The 25272-nt window shown below is 40.8% G+C and overlaps 2 protein-coding genes across 3 annotated transcripts in view; one reads left to right on the top strand and one right to left on the bottom strand.

Annotated features, from left to right (window-relative positions):
• Positions 1-497: 497 nt before the first annotated feature.
• reps1 (RALBP1 associated Eps domain containing 1) lies at positions 498-19316 on the top strand. Of its 2 annotated transcripts, XM_058613110.1 has the most exons (19): positions 498-1238; positions 4311-4434; positions 6324-6553; positions 7132-7294; positions 7851-7987; positions 8610-8772; positions 8860-8923; positions 9800-9954; positions 11606-11727; positions 12167-12247; positions 13472-13559; positions 13653-13754; positions 13945-14005; positions 14191-14389; positions 14496-14693; positions 14898-14987; positions 15620-15774; positions 16302-16407; positions 16500-19316. In XM_058613110.1, the coding sequence occupies exons 1-19, from the start codon at positions 1086-1088 to the stop codon at positions 16566-16568; spliced, it is 2460 nt and encodes an 819-aa protein (XP_058469093.1). In that variant the 5' UTR covers positions 498-1085; the 3' UTR covers positions 16569-19316. The 2 variants fall into 2 exon arrangements, with proteins under 2 accessions (XP_058469093.1, XP_058469094.1); XM_058613111.1 differs by lacking the exon at positions 12167-12247.
• A 285-nt stretch (positions 19317-19601) lies between these two features.
• Positions 19602-25272, bottom strand: part of clu (clusterin) — an 8653-nt gene continuing 2982 nt past the window's right edge. Inside the window, exons 2-10 of the mRNA XM_058612643.1 lie at positions 23779-23937; positions 22890-23038; positions 22600-22770; positions 22325-22495; positions 21913-22120; positions 21489-21629; positions 21173-21399; positions 20865-21064; positions 19602-20217 (exon numbers count right to left, since the gene is read on the bottom strand). Of these exons, the coding sequence (XP_058468626.1) occupies positions 20205-20217; positions 20865-21064; positions 21173-21399; positions 21489-21629; positions 21913-22120; positions 22325-22495; positions 22600-22770; positions 22890-23038; positions 23779-23893 (1395 nt within the window). The 5' untranslated portion in view covers positions 23894-23937 and the 3' untranslated portion in view covers positions 19602-20204. The remainder of the gene's footprint in view (positions 20218-20864; positions 21065-21172; positions 21400-21488; positions 21630-21912; positions 22121-22324; positions 22496-22599; positions 22771-22889; positions 23039-23778; positions 23938-25272) is intronic.

Raw genomic sequence — 25272 nt, 5'->3', positions numbered from 1 at the left:
AAATATCTGTCACGAGAAAGGCCTATGTCTGACCATGAGTCTGTTCCAATTCTCTCTCTTGAATTTTATTTTGTTATGTAGGGTGGGCTATCATGTCAAATTCGTGGACTTTATTTTGAAAGTACTCATCCGGGTTCCTGCCGGACTAAGCAGCCTCGCGCTGACTCGGATGGTAGCCTAGTGACGTCGCGGGACGTCAAGTTAGAAAAATGTCACACGTGATTAAGCCGGACATTTCGATAATTGTATTTCAAAATAAAGTCACGTTCGTCTCGTGCTGCAATACACGTATAATGCATTTAGAATAGTGGTCTAATTCACTGATAAAATCCAAAATCCTATATACACAATACTTATTATTACCCAGTTGAATCGTGCACCTGGCAAATACTCCATCTAAAACTAATTAAAAAAAACAGTTGTTCTTCCCACGAAGGGGGGGTCTTTTATTTTGAAGACTCGCGCTGGAAGTCCTCCGTTACCTCTGAATGAGTTGACGCTGGTTGTAGGAATGGCGGCTTTGATTACTAGAGGAAGGAACCCAAAGACCCTGAAACTTTACGTCTAACGGCGTCGCAGAGGAATTAGTTTCTACGAAACACGGGGACGCCGTCCCGTAGCGGTTGGAAGCGGCAAGAAGTCCGTGTAGCGCGAAATTAGCGCGGTAGACGTCCGGGACTAAGCGACTAGTCGCTAGTTAGCTTCACGTCAGTGCCACTGACTTTGAATCAACGTAGCTGTTAGCTGAACTAGCCAGCTGTTGGCTGTTTGGCTTGGATGGCCCAACAAGTTAACTAACTGTACGAAAACGTTCCTTGTTTGATTTGTGAAGTGGGGAACGGCTCTCTTAATCATCAGACACTGTTTGAGACTTTCACAGAGCGCGATATCAAGCGACAGCAGGTCGACTTTTGCGCGTTGTGAGCATTATTACTCCTGCTAACCTCTCCGTTAGCTAGTGCGCTAACGCTTAGCTAAGTTGGGATCCTGAAGTCTCGCCCATTTTTTGGGATCCTTCCCCAGCCATTGGCTAAGGGCTAATCAACACCCAACGAGTCCGCTTCTCAGGTCGGATTGTTGCTACCATGGAGAGCCTAACTCTGACTGATATCGAGCAGAAATACTACTCGGATTTGTTCGTGTACTGCGACACGGACAACACCAAAAAAGTGGCATCAAACGGGAGAGTTCTTGACCTTTTCCGGGCGGCCCAGTTACCCAGCGAAGTTGTCCTGCAGGTAAGCTAGCATTAGCGAGTGCCACATTTTTAATGTAGCGCTGTCTTTATGCTGCGAAGTTGCCATTTTACGTAACGTGCCACTGCTCATTGTCATGTTACAAACTTCCCCGGCTGTCAGAACTGACCTGTCAGTCAAATGTAACGGTGTGGTACGCGTTGGTGGTTAGCAATGCTACGCAGCACAAGAGACACACCTTCTTTTGGCTAATGTTAGCCTGAGCCTAAGTGAGGGGGCAGCCAAGTCACATAGTAAACATTAGTAGCTCAAAGTTACATCTTTATAAACACCAGGAGGTGGTATGTCTCCTTACCAAGTGCGGATTTGTGAACATGATTTGAAGAGCGACAAAATGAAGCTAAACATGTCATCAGCAGCCTCCTGCTTTTAATGACTCCCCACTCTTTCCTGTCATTTACTGTGGCGTGCACAGGGGCGGGGGGCGTTTTTGCCATAATGGACAAAAATGTTGCGCGCTAAAGTGCCCTCTTGAGTCACAAGGCACACGCTAAACTACTCTCTATAGTGGTAAAAACACGAGGAAGTGCCCTACTGCCTGTGTGTGGCCTCTAAAGCAATATATAAATTAAAAAAGGTTTCTAAAGGAGTGCCTTTCTAGAAAAGTGATGCAGTGCCCAATAACATGTGCTTGCAACTCTGTTTTCTATGGGTGCCCTTCCAATTGGTACCCTTCCCTTGGGTGGAGCTAGACCCATGACAGTGAGCTGATTTGGGTTACAGAAAAACGTCACTCCCTTGCGACCAGTGCTTCTTCAACACCCGCAGTCTAATCACATACAAAGCTTGACTCCTTGTTGAGACAAACGACACAAGCAGAAATAAAACAACCTGCTGGATTGTCCTCCGTTGTCTCTTGTCGTCACACTGATACTACGTCATGCCACGTATCTCACTGACAGTCATTGGGTACGGTGCAGTAGGTGCCCTTTTAATTTTCGTCCCTGTCCCTCCAAATGCTTGTGCACGCCACTGGTCATTAAACTTCATCAACATCGGCTACTGTCTTTCTGTCTAGGTTGTACTGAAATGCAGATTCAGTGTCACTGCGTGAATATTATTTGTAAGAAGTTGTCGTCATTAGACAGAACTGTTTTGAATCTCATATAATAACAATGTAAATATGTACTAACATGCATACACACTCCAATAAATCTAATAGAGCTGAAACAATTAATAGATTACTAAATGAATCAACAACTATTTTGATAATCGATTAATCGGTTTGAAGCTTTTTTCATGATTAAAACAAGATTTCCGTTTGTTTAAGCTTCTTAAATGCGAGTATTTTTTTTATTTCTTTGCTCTGGATAACAAAGAAATCATTAAAAGTTAATCATTTTGGTTTGTGGACAAAACAAGACATTTGAGAACATCACAATTTCCAGGTTTTACAATCACTGATCAACATGTTTTGACAGATTAATCGATTACGAAAGTTAGTTGCAGCTCTAAAAACTATTCTTGTTGTGGTTACACCACTATTTATCTAGACCTCCCCTGCTGTCTGACAGCTGAAGAGACACACCTTCTGCCTGATGTTAGCTTTGCCAAAGTGAGTGGGCAGCCATGTCACATAGTTGACCCTAGTGTGAAAAATGTGGCTCAAATTAAAGTAGTTGAACTTAGTATATTTGCTTTCCAAGTGAGTGTTTATGTACATGATGTGAAGAGAGACAAAGTCTAAAGCTAAACATGTCATTAGCAGCCTTCTGCTTCCCACTCTTTCCTGTCTTTTATCGCCCCAACATCTGCTACCGTGTTTCATTAAAGGTTGCGCTGACGTGTTGGAAATGCAGAGCCATTGGCACAGCATCCACAGGGCCCTGGGATTAATCATAGTTGTTATTGTTGTATATTGTGATGACAATATTAGAATAAACAAAACAAATGATGAAGTACACAGTGTTAATGTCTTTTCTGGTTTAGTCTTGTTGTCTGGTGAGTAAAATGTGTTGATCCAAGTTTGACAGTGTGTGGTTTTTTGTTTTTTGTTTTTCAGAAAAGGATAAAATCAACAAATAATTGACATTTATAAAAATGCAAGGTATCTTTGCAATGTATGTATAGATATATATAGATATATCTTTGCATGTATATCTGTTGCATTGTGTATATTGTGCCTGTTTATATCACTGACGGTCATGGATTTTCAATATATTGTGCAGCCAGCCTTAATCTAGACCTGAACTATTTGTCTGACAGCTGTGAGTTATGGGCAGGTAAACGGCAACGGTCCATTCTGGTGACTTGTGGTTCGCTCAGCAGGCCAATACTTGCAGTTTGTGAGTCAGCATCATTTTCAAGGTCAACAAGAGCGGCAGTGTGGTGGAAGAATTGGGCACCGCTGTTGTCCACTCCTTCCAGAAATGTACACTGCTGTGGCCTGTGAGAGATGCACATGACTACAATGTTGTGTTGTAACAGGCTGAGAAAAGTGACTGGTGCTTTGTATCATTATACGCACACACACTCAGAATACGTTTATTGTCGTCAGCAAGAAAGAAATCAGTCAGCTGTGAGCTGTCTGTTGTGGGTCATTGTGCTGAAGGCCACACACTTAAGGAGTTGTTTTTTACTCTAGTTTAACCACAGTATGGATTATTCACTTTCCTTTTCTCCTCCCTTAGTGTTTTTGTACACATTTCAAACACTGTAGTTTCTGTTCTACTACTCGGTATAAAACTTGCATGAAGCCTATTCAGCATTTAGTCTGTTACTACATAATATATGATCATCAATCTTATTAATTAAGAACCACTGAACAGTTGCCAATGAGAAGAGTAAAAGGAACAATGTCTTGTGTTGTTTTTATGCATAAAACAGAAGCCGTATTTCAGAATGCATCAGGATGTGTGTGCATAAGCAAAACACACTTAACTTTATTGTGCTGATGAAACAGTTTTCTTCTTTTGTGTCTCTCCTATACATTGTAAGATACAACTGTAGGAATTGTGTGAGTGAAGACCTGTTCTTCTCTTTATCAGCAGTGGTTCATATCAGTGTTTCAGGCGAAAAACAATGTTAACAGTTCCTTCCTGTCCTTGTGTGTAGATCACTGAACTGTGTGGAGCCACTCGGCTGGGTCACTTTGGAAGGAGCCAGTTCTACATCGCTCTCAAGCTCATAGCCATCGCTCAGTCGGGGCTGCCCCTGAGGGTGGAAAGCCTCAACTCGGGTGAGTTCGCAAATCTTCCCAGTATCTACGCTGCTCAGGGTTCACGGGGGAATCTGGAACCAATCGCATTCACGCCCACAGTCAATTTAGATCCCCCAATTAAGCTCACTCCTTTGTCCGTATCTTTGAACTGTTGAGGGGGAAGCCGGAAATCTCAGCACAGACACAGGGAGAACATGCAGACTCCACAAAGGAAGGCCTTGCTAAAAACTTCTCGGTGTGAGGCTCCAGTGTTACAAACTCAACCCCCCAAAAACACTGTTGCATAACAGCACACCGTGTTCTCTGGCAAGTGCCACCAGATCAGGGCGTTCTCATCTTTTTGTTGCTTTTTACGGTTTAGTTTTTAATTTAAAAATGATAACTTCTTCAACTTTGAGGCGGCTATGGGACGAAAGAAGGAAGAGACAAATGTTGAAACTTAAATAGATTTTACAAAACACAACATGTTTATCAAGCGATTTGATTTTTCACTAATAAAATATTTAAATTAACCACTTTTCTGGGATGAATGTTGTGTTTGTTTATGGTAATATTTTATTTTGGACGGGTCAATCATTGTACACAGTACAGACTCGTGCATTACAATGAGTTACTTGAAAGGTGTTTCAGAAGCTTGTAACCAAGCTCATCTTGGGTAATCTTAATAAAAACACCTGAAGCGCTTTGTTTAACTCTTGTTTTTCGTGTGCTTCACATAAAAAGTCGTTTCAACCAGTTTCCATGTCTTAACTAAATAAAGATTGTCGTGGAAATGCTCGAGGGGTTAACTGGAAAACTGCGTTTCCTGTTTGCCTTTGGTGTGACTTCCCACTGCATGAGCTTACTTGTTGGGGTATAATGTTGCAACATGAAGTTGCAGACACAGTTTCATAATTTGATCTTGAAAAAAGGAACCACTGAGACTCGACCGGCCACTTCCTGATAACAAAATGGACATGTACATATATATATGTAGACGGTGGTGGTTATTAGATGTTTCAACTTTGAACACCTTTCTCTTTTTAAAGTTGAAATTTGCTCAGTAGTAGACGATGGTAGACTCAGTGATGTTGTTTTATTTCCAAGCCTGAAGCCTCTTCTGTCATCATGTGACAAAGCACTATAGCGTTTCGCAAGTGAATGCTTTCACAGATAAACAGGTAAAATGGTGTAAATACGTTTTAGTATTGATTAAGTTTGCTTTCTAGAAGACAGTAAACTGCACAAATTGCTTCTGTGTTTTCTGCTGCAGGTCGGTTTTCCACCACAATGCAGTGGCTCTTTCAGTTCACTTCCGGCCAGTTCACAAGCTTGTCCTTTACCAGTTAACTCTTTGCTTGTATTAACCCAGTGTCAGTTGTGAGTTTGCATAAAATATAATGTGAGTTTTTAGGCTTTAAACTTGGTCGTATCCTAATCTGCCTCGTGCAACTTAGATTATAAATAATTATGAGAATCCAACACACATTATTTCTACTGACAGTGAGTTTAATCAGGAAACATGCGTTTTTGAGTTCATGTTATGATTTGTTTTACAAAATATAATATCCTCAACTTTATAGAAGATAATTTGTCATACATGCATAGAAAAGAAAAAAAAAAGAAAAAGTACCAGCCTGTAACAATACTTTTGCAGACACCTGTGGCAGAACAAAAAGTACTTAATAATTATTTAGCAGCTCTGTAGAAATTCACAGTAAGAAAAAAAACCCACAGCTGACTGCAACAAGTTAATGTTTCTCTAGGCATTCTGGGAAAAGTATAAAGGAAATGGAACACAATACTGTAAAGAGTAAAAAAGTAACTCCTGAAATCCATTAAACATTACAGACTGATGCAAAGGATAATTCATGAAATTAACTTGTTGATTATAATCTAATCCTGCGACTGCATCCCTGTCTCGCCAGTCAAGGACCTCCCGCTGCCCAGGTTCGTTGTGGGGAAGAACGAGGCGGAGGCGAGGCACGCGGCTCTGTACCAGGACCCAGACGGCCAGGGTTTGTATCCAGCTTCTGCCACCGCAGTAATACCTCCGCCTCCAGCCAGGGGACTTCAGAACAAGAAAGGTCCCCCAACTTCTGCCTCACTTCCTGTCCATGAAGTCATCCAGCCCCTGGCACCCAGCATAGAGTCACAGGTATGTCGTTAAACTATCATTATGTAAGCACGACTCTCTCAATATCTTTACATATATATATATATATATATATATATATATATATATATATATATATCTCCTTTTACTATAAAAAGTCCAACATGTATATGACAATAAAAGGATGGTAACGGTTGTGTTTAGGTTTTTTTAAACCGTGTTTTCGCCATTAAATGTGGACTTTAATGTTTATGTATCTTTGTCGGTTTATTGCGCACATATTTTTGCTTCCTGCTACAGCTGCAGGCAGTCGTTATTAGAGATCTGCTGCATGAGAACTGATGTGTTTCCTGTGTTTTGTTCCGGTGTATGTTCGGTATAAGTGTTCATTGCTGAAACCAGCAGCATGTTGCCTGACAGTAATTTAGATCTCTTGCTCAGATTTGATCTGTGTTTGGTAAACAGCATATGAAGTGGCATTTATCTGCTCTCTCTTGCCTCGGTGTGACATGTTCAAGATTGAGATCTTGTGGTAGCGGCGGTGTCGCTGGCGGTGCTCTGCGCTTGTTTCTGCCGCGCGAGAGATGGATACGCATTCTGATTGTATTTCTTGTTAATAGCCCGAGCCAACGTCCCCGGTGGTCTCCCCTCACCAGTCCCCCCCAACCTCCCCTCCCTCCTGGAGGAAACACAAACGACAGCACAGCGGAGGAAACGCAGACCGACAGGCGGTGGTGGCCGCAACTGGAGTCGTGTGGCAGCAGTTCAGAGAACCACAAACAGGTAACATCCTGAGTTCCACCAACACTGTCCTGCTGCGATTATTTTCCTGTGGCTGACGCAAAGAAGCTTCAGGGTTTGACTATAGCAAATGGTTCCATAATCAAAAAAAAACAGAGTGACATGGCACAAACATTGCCACGAGTGTTTCTGTTGCAGCTTGTATATACTTATACTACTACTACCACTAATAATAATAATAATTAAGAATAATAAAGTTTGGGATGAAATAAGAAATCATATGACCTGTGCCCTACTTTTGGAAAACATATTACCATTATTATCTTGTATTTTTGATCTTGTGTTTTTGAACAACAAATCATATTTTCCAAGCACAAAATGCCAAGCATTACCTCACTCCAGTTTCCGAAATGTCAAATCACACAAATTGGTTCTCTTTGGGCTTTGGGCAATTTATGCTGGCATTCTCACCAATTCTTGACCTTTTTGTAGACAAAATGTTGAATTGATTAACGGAGAGAACTTTCCTAATAACTCTTGAGAGTTTGTGTATTTTTGTTTTGCATGGATTGTGGCTTAAATTTTTAACTCCCCGCAGTTGCAGGTCCAGTGCCCGGTGATGGCATGTGGTCGTCACACTCGCCCCCTCCACCGGGTCAGGAAAGCTGGGTCAGTTTCACAGCAGACACCCCACCATCCAGCACAGTCCCAGCAATGCATCCCTCGTCAGTCCAGGTAGCCTGGTGTTTTGTCCCCCTCCACAGATTTGTGTCCTAAGATAAACGTAACACAGGTTTTTCCACAAAACTGTTTATAAAAGTTTGCTCTGTCGTAAAGCAAACCGGCTCTTTTCTTTCAAATTATGCTGTTATGGTAAAATATGCCTGGGATTTTACTTTGATTATTCAAAATAAAACAGCCATGTCCATCTTTTGACTATTCCTTAGCTTAAATTCCAGGACACACGAGTGACTTACGGGTGATAATGGAAGCAGAAATTAAATACCATTTAGCAGTGAATGAACAAATGTGTGCACCATATTGCAAAATGCTTTCTTATCGCGATTGTAAACAGCACCAACCTCTTCCGTCAGACACTGGTAACATGAGATATCCTACAAACCACAGTGGTGCTTTATCTGCCAGCGCAGCCAAACTAGATGTGTGACATTGCTCAAGGAAATCAAGAAACGTTAAATTTGTACTGGATTATAGTAATTCCAGCCTCTGAAAAGGCTACTCTTCAATAAGATAAACAGAGTATCCTAATCCGCCTCATGCATCTTTTTAAGTGACATATTCATTTTTAATGGGGGCTGTTTCCCTAATTGTTCCATGTCCTGTGGTTTCCCCACAGGAAAGCACAACGATACGAACGGTGGCCTCCGCGGCGACGACCAACGAGATCCAGCGACAGTCCAGCGGCTACGACGACCCGTGGAAGATCACGGATGAGCAACGGCAGTATTATATTAACCAGTTTAAAACCATCCAGCCAGACCTCACCGGCTTTATACCTGGTAGGAAAACACATACAACGCATACATTTCGCATCATTTTAAACTTATGTAAAACACAAACTGATTGAATCCTCTCTGTGTTCGCAGGTTCAGCAGCAAAAGAATTCTTCACCAAATCAAAACTACCAATTTTAGAGCTGTCACATATTTGGTGAGTTGTCACTTGTCCGTATATGTAAAAAGGAAATGACATTGAAGATGTGTTGACTTCACAAATTTTGCCTGTGATTTGGTTCTGTCCACTGCACCGGTTGCTTCATTATTTTATTCAGTTGAGCGCAGTGGGGGATTTCCTGCATGTTTCACTGTCGGAATGTGCGACTGATCTACTTGTCCTTGAACCTTATTCTGAATTTGCAGTTCTCTCTTATGTGTGATATGAAACTGGGGGGGAGGGACAAACGGTGCCAATCGACTGACTGAAGAAAATGTTCCTGGATAATTATACAGTTAAACACAGCATCAAAAACAACAACTTGTCAGCTCATGTCACCATTTGTATTGGCTTGTTTGCACAGGAGCGAGCCTTAACCGCTAGTGTCCGTGGTCTAGTGTCATTTGTCCTTCCACAGTTTAATAATGAACCAAATTTGTTTATGACGCTTTTTATTATAACATGAGAGATGTTTGACTTGGTGTTTTTGCTCCATTGCTACACCATAGGGCAGTAGGAGTTGCAAAAAGTGCACTTGGTTAAGTTATTTTTACATATACATATATATACATATATGTGTATATATATATATATATATATACACATATATGTGTATATATATATATGTGTGTATATATATATGTGTGTATATATGTATATATGTATATATATATATATATATATATATATATATATATATATATATATATATATATACTGGAAGTGCAGCACTCGTTATAGCGTCCTCTAAATCATTTCAGCTGCAGAAAAGGCAGATTCTGACCATTTTGAATCGGCTCTTTGCCGCAGCTTCATATTTATGGCACGTTTGTCAGAACCGCCGACTCACCGGTGTGTACTGTGTGTTTGAAGGGAGCTGTCGGATTTCGATAAAGATGGGGCGCTGACCCTGGATGAGTTCTGCGCCGCCTTTCACCTGGTCGTAGCCAGGAAGAATGGCTATGACCTTCCTGAGAAGCTGCCTGAAAGTCTGATGCCAAAGCTGATTGACCTGGATGACTCAGCAGGTAAACACACACACACACACACGCACACACACACACGCACACACACACACACACACACACACACACACACACACACATACTCTTTTCACTCCCTCCCTTAATTTCTCCACCTCACAAAATCCGTTGTGGCAGCACTGCAGTGTGGAAAATGTGTTTCTTGTCAGTTGTATTTCATTCGTTTAACAGGACTTTTACAGAGCTACTTTGTGTACGCTGCTGCCATTTTGCCATCTGTCACTAAGCAGCATAGCATATTGTTCATAAAAGTCTAAAACAGACTAAATGAGGAGGTCTCAGGTTTATATAAGTGTAATATCTGCAGAGTTTGCTTGTCATTGCTGTGTCAGTGCTCTTTATGTTGTTGTCCTTTCAAAAACAAGAGTTATCAGTATTCACCTTCAGTGAAACGGCAGATAATCAGAGCAGATGCTGGTGCAACTGAATCAGCAGCTCCAGGAATTCATTCATTTCATTTCTCAGAAACAAAATAGTCGACGTGTGCCTCAGCCTTCTTTGATTATGCAAGCGTTGCAGATGTGTTTTCTGTGCCACCTCAGTTTTTAATCTTTAAATGCACATAAATCAAGCATTGGTTTTCAACAACTGTCGCATGAAAAGGTAAGAAGAGTTCGATCACAGCACGTCAGTACTTCACGTCAGTCGTCGAGGAAAAGCCACAAAGCCCATTAAAGGAATAATCCAGCACATAATCGCGGCATATCATTTTACACTTAAGCTTTCAAACGAATCAGTCATACCCTTTTGATTCGAGTTGGTAGGAGTTTTTTTTTTTGTTTTTTTTTAGAGGAAGCGCTTTCCCCACTTTGTTCTCAGTAAAGGTAATCACGTACTTTACTGGCAGCTTTGTGTTTCGCTTCAGACACGGGAGACGTATCATCCCCCCTCTTTGAGCTCCTGGCATAAAAGCTAATTCAGAATTAGTGAAACTACTCCTATAACTTAAATTAGACGGCAGCGGTTCAGCAAAGGGAGGTTTTCTTTTTGGAACCTTGGGCTTTATTTGGTCGTCAAAATACATTTTTCCCCGTTGTACTAGGCTGAATGATTTGGAAAATGTTAATTCGACCTTTTTCTTACAAATGATTTACAAAATGCTTTTTTAGAGCCGATCTACAGTTCAGTGTTCACTGTGTAATAGTATTTAAAGTTCCACTGTGTAACTTTTAGGAGGGTTTATTAGCAGAAATTGAATATACTTCACATACATCCATTTGTTCAGGTGTACAGTGGCTTAGAAGAAGAAGAAATCATTTAGAAAAAACTTTGTTCTTTAGGCAATGGTCTAACCAACAGAGGCTGTCATCTTGGGCCATCGTGTTTCTTCTGTAGCCTGAACTGACGCATTTTTGAAACATAAATTCAATTTCTTGAATCATCGAGTACTTATTTGGTCCGTAAAATGTCAGAAAATGTTGAAAAATGTGGATTGGTGTTTACCAAACCTGGGAGCGATGATGTTCTCGGATGTCTTGTTTTCTCCATGAACCAAAATGATTCAGTTAATGATTTCTTTGTTAGATGGAGCAAATAAACCGGAATATATTCACATTTAAACAGCTGAAACATCAGATAACTTATTAATAAAAGACTCAAGAGTTAATCTAGCCTGTATCCAATGTTTCCTACACAGAAGTCCCAGAGCAAGCTGCAGATGTGGGATACTCGGGCTCTCCGGTGGAGGTCACCCCCAACAAATCGCCCTCCATGCCTTCACTCAACCAGGCCTGGCCCGAGATGAACCAGAGCAATGAGGTTCCACCACACAGACACGATCACTAACTGCACCGCAACACACACACACACGATACTCGTCACGCCCACTGTTTGCTTTTGCTGTGTTTTTGCATTTCAATTCACCCCCAAAGTAATTATTTCGGGTGAAATGGGCCACGTTGCAATTTTTTTTTTCTCCTTCCATCCATCATGAATCAATTCCCTCTTCATCCTCTTCATCATCAAACACAATTACCGATAATTCACCGGCTCTTCTCTTACTTTCTGGACTGTGGTGGTTCTGTGTGAAAGTCAGCCGCGTCTGTGACGCCGTGATGTCGCCACGTGCGGCATCACGCGTACAGGCGGCGGCGGCGGCTCCTATTGATGATGTAAATGTGTGATGTCACTGCACTTCACTTGGCTGACTGACATGTTGTTTTTCTCACTGTCTTGTCTGTCTGTCTGTCTCCTGCAGCAGTGGGAGACGTTTAGCGAGCGCTCCTCCAGCTCACAAACTCTGACCCAATTTGACTCTAACATTGCACCAGCTGACCCTGTAAGTCAATCACTTAGTAACGCATGGTTTCACCAATAATGGACAGATATTAACCCTCTCTGGATCTCTCTGCATATTCTCTCTCTCTCTCTCCCTCTCTCTCTCTCTATCTATCTCCATCTGTCTCTTTCTGTCTGTCTCTCTGTGCATGATGTCCTGCCGTCTGCTGCGTCAGCAGCGGACAGCATGTGATTTGGCTGGCTAAGCTTCTGTTTGGACATCACATTTTTCCCCCCCACCTCTACAATGATATCCAACAATCACAATTGTGTTATTTCCACGTAATGTTTCCATGCGCGGCCATCGCTTTAATTATTGTGCTTTGCGATTCACAGCCAAAACACTCGGATGCACTTGGTGAAATAACGTTTTTGTCTCGTCGCTCTCCCCACGACAAGAATTGGCTCCGCATTTTTAATTTGAAAAGTGCAGTATTGGCGACCACGATTGCACGTGTGTGCATCTTTTCAGATCACTTTGTTTTTTTCGGTGCTCTGTAATTCATTCCAAAACGTTGATTGGGAAAAAAAAAAACACCATAAAAACCTCCTCCACGTATTTTACCTCGTACTTTGGATGAGCAAAATCCATGATCTGCAGTTTTAGGAAATATGATGAGACGGGTGTTTTCCTAAGTGGATGTAAAATGTACAATTATTTTAGGTAATTAAGAATATTTTGTGTTTGTGGCTGCAGTGTTTCCCCACTAGAACTCTTTTTCAGCAGTGTTAGTGATCAAAATGGCTTAATAAATGTCTAATAATTATCATTTTTGTATCTCAATTTGTAATTTTTGCTGCTCACTTGTGCAAGTTATGAATAATCATCTGCATTCACACTGCTGAATGAATGTAGGGAAAACAAGAGGCTAGTTTTATCCATGTAGTTTTAGGTTTTTATTGAAGTACAGAGTCACAGTGCAGAGTAAGTGTACTTACTGCCGTCCACGCAGGAGCAGCAACCAACGAACTCACTCGCAATTACAGATGCTGTCACCTTTTTATAGACCCCTTTTTACATTATAAAAACTGTGTTATAGAGCTATAAAACTGTGCTTCGGTATCGCAATGAAATGTCAATGAAAGTGGTGTACATGGAGGCAACAGTTAAACTGATAATATACTGTATGTTGATGCAAATCAATTGTCTCAGCGAAACTGGTTAATATCCTTTTTTCCCCCACACGCCTTAATTCCCGTCTCCTTCTCTCCGTCCGTCCCTCAGGACACAGCCATCGTCCACCCAGTTCCCATCAGGATGACGCCCAGTAAAATCCACATGCAGGAGATGGAGCTGAAGAGAACAGGCAGTGGTGAGAAAATAGGCCTCACCGACAAGTGTCATCATGAAAACACACGTGTGCTGTACAGCTGACTTTTCCCCCTGTTTTGTCTCTTTACGATAGACCACAACCACCCCACGAGTCCTCTGCTGGCCAAACCTCCAGAACTGTCCGAGGAAGCCAAACTACCTGCTTCCATCAAGTTTGTAGCCGCCAACACTGTAGGTGAGTAAACAGACAGTAGCAGCAGTGCACACTAATTTGTTTCTTAGGAAGCTAAATTAAACAGAAAGAAGATATTTAAGAAGATATTGTGTCAGGTAGTAATAAAGCCCAACGTCATATCAAATTCTAATGTAATGTTGTTATATCTTTGTTTGTGTGGTTTACCAAGTGTTTTTTTGTCTCCTTGGAGGTGATGGTTATAGCAGTTCAGACTCGTACACATCAGACCAGGAGCCAATCACAAGACAAAGGTCAGTTTGTACCACCTTTTTTAGATTGACTTTTTCCTTTGGTCATGTTTTAGAGCTTAAATGACTAATTACACGTACAATTTTCTATTTATTTGTCAGTAAATCATCTCACTCGCTTCTGGCTTCAGTCGGTATGTGTAATATTTTGAGTCTAATTCATAATTTTACCAAACGTTTGTGTTCAGGTCCCAGTCAGGTGCGTCTCCGGAAGCTCTGAAGGTTGTAGCCCCTCCTCCTCCTCCCCCTCGCCCCCACCCCTCCCACTCTCGCTCCTCGTCTCTGGACATGAACCGCACCTTCGCTGCTGCGTCGACCACGGGACAAACGCAACCGTCGACGATAGCGTTCCCTCCTGCTGTACCTCCACGACCTCTACCAACACAGGTCCGTCAGACGCTAATAAACACACAGATCTGATACGTTATTATCATTATTGTTATTATCATGTTTGTATCTAGTATATAAAAGTGCTCCGTGATACCCTCCACAGACATCGGCACCGCACACTGGACATCGTGTGGAGGCGGAGACGGTACCAGGAGGCGGGACGGCTCTCACCGCCACCACCTCACCTCAGCAGATTCCTCAGCAGCCTAATTTTGCAGACTTCAGTCAGTTTCAGGCGTTTGCCGCTTCCGAACAGCCTTCCAGCCTCCCGGAGGTCGACAAACACAGTGAGGCAGGACAGGTATGTTTTTTACACTACTGTTAACATGTGGTAGTGTTTAAACTGTTTTTGTTTTGTTTTTAGATTTGTACATGAGTGTGCCTCCTTCAGTGATTCCAATAATGTGATAAGTTAAAAAATAGGAGCGTACATTGTCTTTTTTCCCTTTGTTTCAGAGTTTGAAATGTTGCTGTATTTGGAAATGTTTTTTTTTTGCATCTACAGGTGGAAAAGGCACCAGAAGGTGCCGGCCCTTTAAGAACTGTGAAGAGTGATGGCCAAGTAGACGAGAGGGCCTCAGCTACTGTCAACTCGGTATGTAACAGTTGCTGAGAACTCTAGTGTCTCTGGTAAAATCAACTGTGATGTCATACATTAAAGTTATAGTGCATTTTATTTTATAGTGCCACTTTTGTAAGTAAATGGATGTGAACAGAATTGTCAGTGTGGCAAAGAAAATGTAAGTTGTATGCAGTTATTCTCCTCACTTTCATATACCGTATGTTAATGCGCCACCTACTGGCAGCAGTCAGTTATGTGTTTTATTCATTGTGGACCTTATATTCTAATATACGTATATGTATGTTTATATATATATATGCGTGTATATATGTGTATATATGTATGTGTGTGTGTATATATGTGTATATATATGTGTGTGTGTATATATGTGTATATATGTATGTGTGTGTGTGTATGTATGTATGTATGTATGTGTGTATATATATGTGTATGTATGTGTATATATATATATATATATATATGTGTGTATATATATATATGTGTGTATATGTATGTGTATAAACATGACAATATTATAGAGAGGAGGGAAAACCCCACATTTCACAGTGGAGAGAAAAGAAATCTCTGGCAGAACCAGACTCGGCCAGACTTCAGTTTTCTTAACCGCTCATAATAATCTATTTGTGTTTTCTTTCCTCCTTCAGGTCAAAGGTTCGTCTGGTCCTCTAGCTCCTCCTCCCAAACCTGTGCGCCGGAGGTTGAAATCTGAAGACGAGCTGCGGCCGGAGGACGAGCAACACGGCCCGCAGAAATCCAACGTCATAGCTGCTGTTCTGTCCACTCAGCCCTCCATTCCCCGGTAGGAAATAAAACTCTGGAAGACCTTTTTATAAATTCTAATTAAGCATGGTTGTTTAATTAGCTTTTATGGCCTCTGATTTACTTTTAATTTAATTTGTCTATACAACAGCTGCATAGTGCGTCATTAAAAAATAGTCACTGTCAGTAAATATGTTTGTAAAAATATCCCTGACTGAAGCTTAAAGGGAAAGAACAGACTCCTGCTTTGCTTTGTGTGCAAAATGTCATTAAACTGCATCCAAAATGGTGAAAATATGACTTCTATACAAGCATTTACATTCTTAATCTCCACAAACACTGATGAGTAATAGCAACGAGTGTCCCCACAAGTGTGTATGAGTGTGTTTGCGGACAGGAGTGACGTTGTATAACAAATATGACCAATTACAGACTGAATATAAAATAAATAATCACTAATAATCAGGGTTATTGCCAATCTCCAATTTAAAAAAACAAAATGCCTGACAATACTATCAGGACAATCCTAATAATAAGTTTTGTTTGTGTGTACTTTTGTGTCTTCAGGTCGGTAGGAAAGGACAAGAAATCAATTCAAGCTTCAATCAGAAGAAACAAGGAGACAAACACAGTATTGGCACGACTTAACAGTGAATTACAGCAACAGTTGAAGGTATGGAGGACGTACACTGTCACGGTTTCTGCTCTCTGTTCAAACAAAACATATCATTTTTGCTCACAACACCTATTTATTTTTCCTTACAGGACCTGCTTGAGGAGAGGATATCTCTGGAAGTCCAGCTGGAGCAGCTCAGACCATTCTCACATCTTTAGATGGAAAACATCTTCCGGAAGCAAGACTGTGTGACTCCCCCCCACAGCCCCTGCCATCCTCAACTTCTTCCTCCCCTTCCTTCTGTCACCTCTGCTTTCCCTGGAGACTCCAAACCTGCCGCGGCGCACACACACACACACACACACTTGTCAATCACAAGCCAGTAGGACGTGAGAGCACAGTCTTAACCAGGAGGGAGGAGGTGGAGGAGGAGGTGGTGACGGGAGCGAGCGAGCAGGCGGGGGTTTTTACAAACTGGCACTTTTCAATCTTCTCTGAAGAGAGGTGAAGGTGAGGACGGCGGCGAACTGAGAAACAGTTCGGAGACACGGACTCGGCGCTGCAAATGCTGGTGTCTGATCACTTAAATCTCTGAGTGACTGAAGAAGAGAGGTGGAGTGTATGCATTTGTGTGTGTATGTGTGTGTGTCTTTGTGTATTTGTGTTCCTGTTTTGTGACTTGAGGATAGCGTCAGTATGTTTGCTCTCTCCTCGAGAACAGCCACACCAATTACAATTCTGATATTAAATTCTACCGATGTTAAATCTCCAATTAACCTGGCTTTGCTTAAAGACTGGAAACAGGGAGGAACAGCTTGCCTGGCTCTCTCTAAAGCTCAGCAATGAAATGTGTTGAATCCACCCAAAACAGTCCCAACAATTCTAAAAAGGAACATTTTGTGGGTTTTAGCTGTTGGATGAGGTCTTGAGTGTGTTTATAACTGTACTAAAACCACTGAAAACGTAACTCTTAAAACATCAAAGACAATTTTATTTGACTCCTGTGTGTCACCGGCTCCAATATTTAAAAACAGAAATGATTAAAAATGGGTCATAGACACGTGAAAAGCTCATTTTTAGAGGCTGAAGGAAAAGAAATCTTGCCAGAACAGTGAGTAATGGAAAGAAATTGGCGTTTTTTTTCTTGACTGGACGTTGGTGTGGTTGGTCTCCACATAAAACATACTGGTCTGCCTCTGGACAGGACGTTTTTTTATGCGTGTGTTATTGTGCGGCCTTTAGTGGCTAAATCATCATGGTGAAGGCGTTGTTATTTTTGTTTTTTTACTCATCCTGTGACATGAATTCAGCCCACATCCTTCTTCTTCTTCTTCTTAGTGCACTCCAAAACATTTCTGTTTGTGAAGGTATGACATGAACGTATGCTTAATCCTCTGTTCTCTCCGTCGTGTCCCAGTGTTTGATGTGACTGAATGGTTTAACTTTAATGCCAAATGACTGAACATCACTTTTTTCCTCTCTCTCTCTCTCACCTCTACGTGCACTGTTGCAACTTCCTTATCTTCATACTGGTTTTTTTTCTTCACCACTTCTGTGGCTCCACATTTCAGTCTTTCTTTTTTTTTTGTAAACCTTGTGTTCCTTGATTCCTGAAGTTATTTTCACTCTTAAAATTCATGTGGACGGGAAAACGTTTTAGTCGCAGCACGACATTCACGTGAAGTTTTTTTGGGGGGGGGTTTTGTTGTTGTTTTACGGCATAATATGAAGAACTGTGTTGCTGATCCAGATGTGATGCTGATTTGAAAATGTAACTGTTGGCACTATGCAAGTAAGGGCAAAATGATCCAGTATCTCCACAGACCAACTCTACTCTAGCTGTGTGAGCAGTAGACTCTGATTTGTTTTCTTTTTGTATCATAGATCTTCCAAAAACACCATCTACTGTACATTTGTGATCTGTTGTGTGTTTGTTTGTCCACCTCCCTCTTCTCTTCCCCCGCTGCAGACGGAAATAAACACCTGATCAGTGTTTTTATCGGAATGATTTCCCCTGCAAAAATGAAGCCTAACGAGACTACAGACAGATGGAGACCAGTTGACAAAGTGGGACACCTGAATGCCCCGACAGCACTTTGAAACTAATCCCCCCCCCCCCATTTCATTGTACTTTTATTTGTTACGTCCCTCCTCTGCTTTCTTTTAACCTGCATGTTCTTTTTTTCTTGTCTTTCACGTGTATTTAAAGAAAAAGATGCTTTAAGATGAAAAAACAGAACCACTCGAGTTTTATTTCTTCAGTACAACCTGGAAACTGTACGGTTTTTGTGCCAGTACCCTGAAATATCTTGTCTTGTGTGGTACATTTTTTTATTAGTATTATTATTATTATTATTGTAAATGTTTGTCCCTGGAGCTTTATGTGTGTTGGTGAAGAATCTTTCTTCTTCTAAGGCCTTACTCCCCACCCCCACCCAACTGGCGTTCAGGTTTCCACAGTGGCCGACTCTCTTCCTTGTTGTATCAAGGCTCGCCTTCTCTTTTTTTTCTGCTGTTGCGGACGATGATGTTTGTGGTGTGTGTGTGTTTGTGTGTGCGTGCATTATATTGTTTCACGACCTGGAACTAATACCATTTAAAACCCTATTAAACACCTTCACGTGGGATTAATTTATGTTTGCTAGCACAATAGCTTCCTCCTCCTCCTCCCTAAACCCAAATGGCAATCCAGGCAGGCAGAAGCAATCGCTAACAAAGTCTTTGATGGGATTTTGAATGCTATTTGCTCCCAGATCTGTGTTGTATATTGTATATGATACACACTTTTGGACTCATGTAAATTTGCATTAATTGCTGACTAACAGCGAAAGAATATTCTATTTAATTCCTTCTCTTTGGCTGTGGGATCCTAGATGTTTAACTGCATGGATGTACTGTATCTCTGCAGAATCAACTAGCAGCTGTGTGATTTTTACACAAAAATAAAGACGGCACAATATTTTAAACACGGCTCTCCTCAATGACTTTGTTTACATGGGTTCAGGATGGGAACCAACATTTCCAACAATAACATGTATTATTTGGGGGTTTTGAGTAAATAGGAGTGAATCTTCTGCATAAACACTGATTTTATGTCAGAGCATTCATTCTCAACAATTTTATGACATACTATGTAATGCAATAGTACCTTTTTTTAGTAGTAGGTGTATAATTCTAAGAGTTTACTTATTTTAACATGCATTGTACAACAGAGACCATTCAGGAAAAACGACAGCAAAGAGTAGTTTGAGCAGGTTTTATGAAATGTCTTTATTGCTTAATTGCTATGCAGCTTTACAGAGGGGGTTAAAAGCCATTCTGAATTATCAACTTGTATTTTAACTCTCAAATACAAAGATTTAACGTTGCTCATCAGTGATTTTAACTCCAGCAACCACTTGAACCAACTCAGATGGTGATCGGAGATCTGTAGAGAAGTGCGTCGGGTCATTAAAGTCACTGAATTATCTCTTTTATAGCAACAATTAATACATTGAGCTGTACAGACAATTATAGTTGAATCTACATTAGAAAGGCTGATGAATTTTCTTTTTTTTTTCATTTATCGCAATCTTGCGTGACTCATTTAAGTGCCGCGGCCTGTCTTAGCAAAGACCAGCTCACATATGATTTAGTGTAAGGCCTTACGATAGAGGTACAAGTAATCTACTAAATATCTTTTCTTACAGCAGGACAAAGAGCTCTGACAGAAAAAATACAAACATCTGAGGTTAAACTGTGTCGTTTGCAGAAAGCAGGACTTTAGGGAGGACCAGTTGGTCGGCTTCGTCTGCGTGTGTTTTTATCGTCGGGGGTTTCAGGTGTGCTTGCCTTGACGAATCCACACTGTGAAGTTATTTGACCACGCTGCAAGAAACAGAAATGAAACAGTGAGTCAGAAGATTTAATGTCCTTTCTTACTCCACATCGTATTTATCCACAGATTAGCAGGATTTGGGAGAAAGTAATATCCGACTTGTACTTTAAAATTCAAAACTAAAAGTAGCATTACCAGTTAAAACAAGCTAATCCTCTGCATTGAACACACTGGACCAGGAAACAAGTATACTGAGATTATTTTGTTATAAGGTGTCCAGTTTTTAATATTTTTAGTATGTTTTTACACATTGGGTGAAGTGATGAAGGAATGAACCACAAAAAGATAACAAGGAAGCATAAAGGGAAAGAGTAAATTGTAAGATTCTAAAATCATTATCAAGAAAATACTTTGTAGGAGAACTTTTTGAACTGTGGACAGAAACATTTGTTGCCTGTGGAGGACAGCGTTTCGGTGTACAGCCTGACAGAAATTATAAGAAGAAAGAAAAAACTCTAAAACATAAAACTATTTTACTGTGATTAAAATGAGCGTTGGTTCAGCTGATTAGCTTAAATCAGCATATACACAGTGTCAGTTTCTTAAATTTACCATATAAATATGATCAAATATTCTTACTCTCAGAAGGGTTAGGGTTATATTAAACCAATATTGAATTTTAATGTCTGACACTCACACGGCCGTTTCCTTGTAGCGGTCCAGGGCTTCCTGTGCCACCACCTCAGAGAACTTGGGGTCGCTCCAGGGAATGTCGCCCGGCACCGTGATGTTCATCACGGAGGAATCAAAGAGCTTCACGGACACGTCGGTTTCTTCGGACTCCTCCTCCATCGCCTTCTCCTCGTCGGGTTTGTGCTCGGAGTCCTTGCAGGTCACCTGCAGCACATGGAGGAAGGTTTGGAGTTCTAAATCACTTCTCTCTGGCCATCACAGGTCAAATTTACAGTGTTGAGATTTGACTGGAACAAAAACAACTCTGCATACCGTCAGCACATGGAAGATGCTGTCGTCGCTGTCAGTGCTGTTGGCCAGAGATGACACCCAGCCGAACTGCTTGTTGAACAGGTCCAGGATGGAGGACGTGTTGAACATCTGCTCCTCAAACTTCTTCAGGAGGCCGTTGTACTGCTGAGTGAAACGCTCGGCCAAGGCCAGCGCGTCCTCCAGCTCTTCCTTCAGTGGGCCCTCCAGGGGCTTCTTCCCAGAGCAGTCTGTCAACATCATCATCATGACATCATCATCATAGAGGTCATGTGAGTGAATATTTGCTGGTGGGGATGGAGGCAGAGAAGTTTCTCACCAATATGTTGAATGTCTTTGCACTTCTGACACTCGTCGCGGAACTTGAGGCAGCCGGCGGAGTTGCGGCGGATCTCTCTGCACGTCATCCTGCCGTTGCCAAAGGGTTTGGTGATCACCACGTCCTCGTTCACGTTGCTGTCTGAAAAAAACAAACAAACAAATACACAATTTTCATCCACTGATCAAAGACCACGCCCCAAATGTGGGGCAGTCCTTAGGAATAAGTGTTTGGCTTTATTCAGTGTTCTGGGTCATTCTCCATCTTGACCGCTCATGTGCTGATTGACCTCTTTTGTCAACTGGCAGAAGTCTCTATTTCATTCTTCACCAGCAACAGAGAATCTTTTTAATAACACTTCTCTGCAGTTTCAACCCGAACACCACCAGATTGCACTGTTTGCACACCGTACTGGACGACGTACCCTCATCAGGAATAAGGTCAGTGTCCATCATGGAATCCATTGATCCGAAGAAATTCCGGCCCATTCCCATCATGGGGGCGAACAAACTCTGGAAGCCGTGGAATGGGTTCTGGAAAACGGAGCGGATGCTTCTGCGGTGGCGAATGTACGATCCAAAGAACCTGGGAATGTAGAAGACTGGAGGGTTGTAGTGGACGTGGTCGGCAACCTGTGAGACACACGAAGGCCACAGGGACAGAGCTAATGATCCAGATCTCACCTTGATATTTAAAGTTTGGTTCATTATTAATAGACAAAATAAAATTCAAAGAGAAAAGAAAGGAAAGAAATTCTGAATTCTCAATCAGCATATTTTTATGCAATAGTTAACAGCACTAGAGTTGAATCTGTGTAATCACCAGGTAACCAGTACCTTCATGCTGTCTGAAAATATGCTGTCCACACCATCAGCCATCACCGTGTATTTGTCCTCCAGGTTCTTAAACTCTCTGTTCTGTCTCCGTCCCTCCTGCTCCAACACGTCTATCTTCTCACCGTTGATCCAGATGGAGATCGGAGACGTTCTGTTCAGCACGTCCTCCAGCTGCAGGTCAACACAGTGACTTTCATTTCAATCCCCTTTTTTTAAGATTTAATTTTAAAGATTTATAGGTGATATTTATACTAATTTGTATTATTGTGTGTCACCTGTCGTCCCACCAGTCCTGACCCAGTGCTGCATGTTCTGGAGTAATATTTGACACAGGTGTTCTTCAGACAGGGTTTACACTCCTCCCACAGAGTCTTCATGGTCTCGTTACAAACCTCCTCCTCCTGTTCCAGCTTGGTCTCCATCTCCTGAGCCGTACGCAGCGCCTCCTGGTGTCAAGACAGCGTTAAGACATTAGTCATCATTGCTGTGTGTTAATATAGTGGAAAAAAAAAATCTATATTCATCAGCTAAAATGAAAATACTTAAAATTAATTCAATCACATACTTCTTTCTGATGCTTGGTTTTCTCCAGCGTGTCCAGGAACCTCTGATGGTCCTCGGTGGATTTCTCCATCACACTCTTCATCTCCTGCACGCCGTTTATGGCGTTTTCAATCTGTTTATTCAGATATTTCCCTCCCTGAAGAGAGATCTCTGCAAAGAAAAAAACTAATATAAATATACACGTTCACAGCATCTGAAGCTTTCAGTTTTGGTGCCATGATTAGTCAAAAGTGGTCCCTTTCTTATTGCAAAAATAGTATAATTATAAGCGAAACATTTAAAAACATACTTTATTAATTTACTTTACTTTAATTTTAAGTTCTGCTCTCACAGCAACATAATAAGCAAAAATGCATGTAACGTTTCCAACACCAGGTTAAAGAAACAATAGCTAGTCTCAATAATAATGATAATAGCATAATATGTAATTTTTCTGCATTAATTCTCAACATTTCAACTAATACTGATAAAATTTTCATTTTACTTGTATATTGTTTGATATTTAATGCTCTCAATTTGTTGTATGGTGCGACCAAAGACAATTTTCCTGCTTCGGCAGCACGATAAAGTGCAATAATCCTCTGCTGCTTAATTTTTTCATGTATTTTATTTTCATAAATGTTGTACTGAATATGTTTTTTTTTTTATACTTTATATTCTTTCTTTGCTTCTATATTATGCTATCTATCCCAATTTTGTACTTTATTTAACAGTTTGAGATCTGATATAATCTAATAATCCATAATCTTACACTGAGTCAACCTTTTATGTTAAATTTTACATTTAAAAAAAACCCCAACAAAGACAGAATTATATATTTTTTAAATTGTTTTCACTTTTTTTTTTAATTTAAAGCGACTATCTTTCGTTCTGTTGCAGTGAAAACATACGTATCAGATCGTCCTTGGATGGAGGGACGACACCGCTGACTGAGACCAGAAGCAGAGCAACCACGGTCAGAGGCTTCAGCCCCTTCTTCTTCATCATCATCATCATCATTAACATCCTATCGGACTCTCACGAGGGCAGCAAGTAGTGATGAGAAAAACCTGTGGGGACAAAAAAAAAACCAAAACAAATCAGGCCTCCTGTAATGTATCGTTGTCTCCACTAGAGGGCGACATACGCTGTGAGGACACCAAGCAGGCAGACTGAGAGAGAGCTACGCAGTAAGAAAATGGGCACTTGCTTTCTCAGCACTGTGTTGTGTTACACTGCAGATTATAAAAATAACTGCGCAGTCGATACTAAAGTCACACCTGGTAAATTACAAGGACATTCGAATTGAGAAGAGAATTGCAGGACTTTTATTTGTTTTACCCATAATTCCTCTCATATGTGATGTTCAAAATGAGGATTTTCAGTGACTGCTCCTAAAAGCAGTCGTATGTTCTTATCAGGGCAGTTTAGATCCTAGACAGGTTTAGAACCCCAGTGAATTTGACATTGATTTTAAATGTAAACTCACAAATCACACTTTGCCTCCATAGGATTTGCATTCTGCACATGTCCTTGGTCTTAAACCCTCGGTTCAGGTAAGAAAAAACTTCCAAAAACACTCTTAAACGGTACAACATGTAAAGTTTAGCAACATCTATTCGTTAAATTACATGTTGTAGCTATGTAGCATCTAAACTACTACTACTATTGGGCTACTGTGAAAACTGGTGCTCCAAAATGGCCGACTCAAACAGGCTACTTCCCTTCAAAACAATTAACGCCAGTTTTGAGGATTTTTAATAAAATAATGTTAAAAATTTTTGTCATGAAATTAATACATTTTAGGGGTTAGTGTTTAGGGTTTCTTATTTCATTTTATGGCAGGTGGCAACTACATCTGTCATTAAACAATAGCAGAAACAGGAAGTAGCTACACTTAGCGCATGCTTGAACAAATTGCGTTTCCTGTACATTTCTGATAGCAACAGCTGACACAGCCCCCGATATAAATGATTGTACACTTAAAGAACTTAAGTATAATAATTATTTATCTTCAATCCCTGTCAAATTTAGATTATTTAACCTAAATTTAATAGACTGGACGTTAAACGGGGGACAAAAATGGAAGAAACTTCAAAGAGTGGTACAGTAGTGTACGAAGCAGATCAACCAGAAAACATATTTCACACAATTATGGCGATAAAAATAACATGAAAAGCATTAGCGTACAATTATAGCAGCAGTATTAGTTTAACTGTGTAAAACAATCATAATAGTGGTGCTAATTACAGTTGTTAACAGACATTTATTCATATTTCTTTCAATCAAAGGGTTAGTCTTACATTCTTCCTATTACTTACTCACTTTGTATTGTTGCACTTTTTATTTGTTTTTATTTGATTTGGGTTCTTACTCAATTTAAATGCATGCATTTGAAGTTTTGG

The sequence above is a fragment of the Solea solea genome, chromosome 17 (genome assembly GCF_958295425.1).
Source record: "Solea solea chromosome 17, fSolSol10.1, whole genome shotgun sequence".
NCBI classification, from domain to species: domain Eukaryota; kingdom Metazoa; phylum Chordata; class Actinopteri; order Pleuronectiformes; family Soleidae; genus Solea; species Solea solea.
This window is presented reverse-complemented; position numbering and strand designations above follow the sequence as displayed.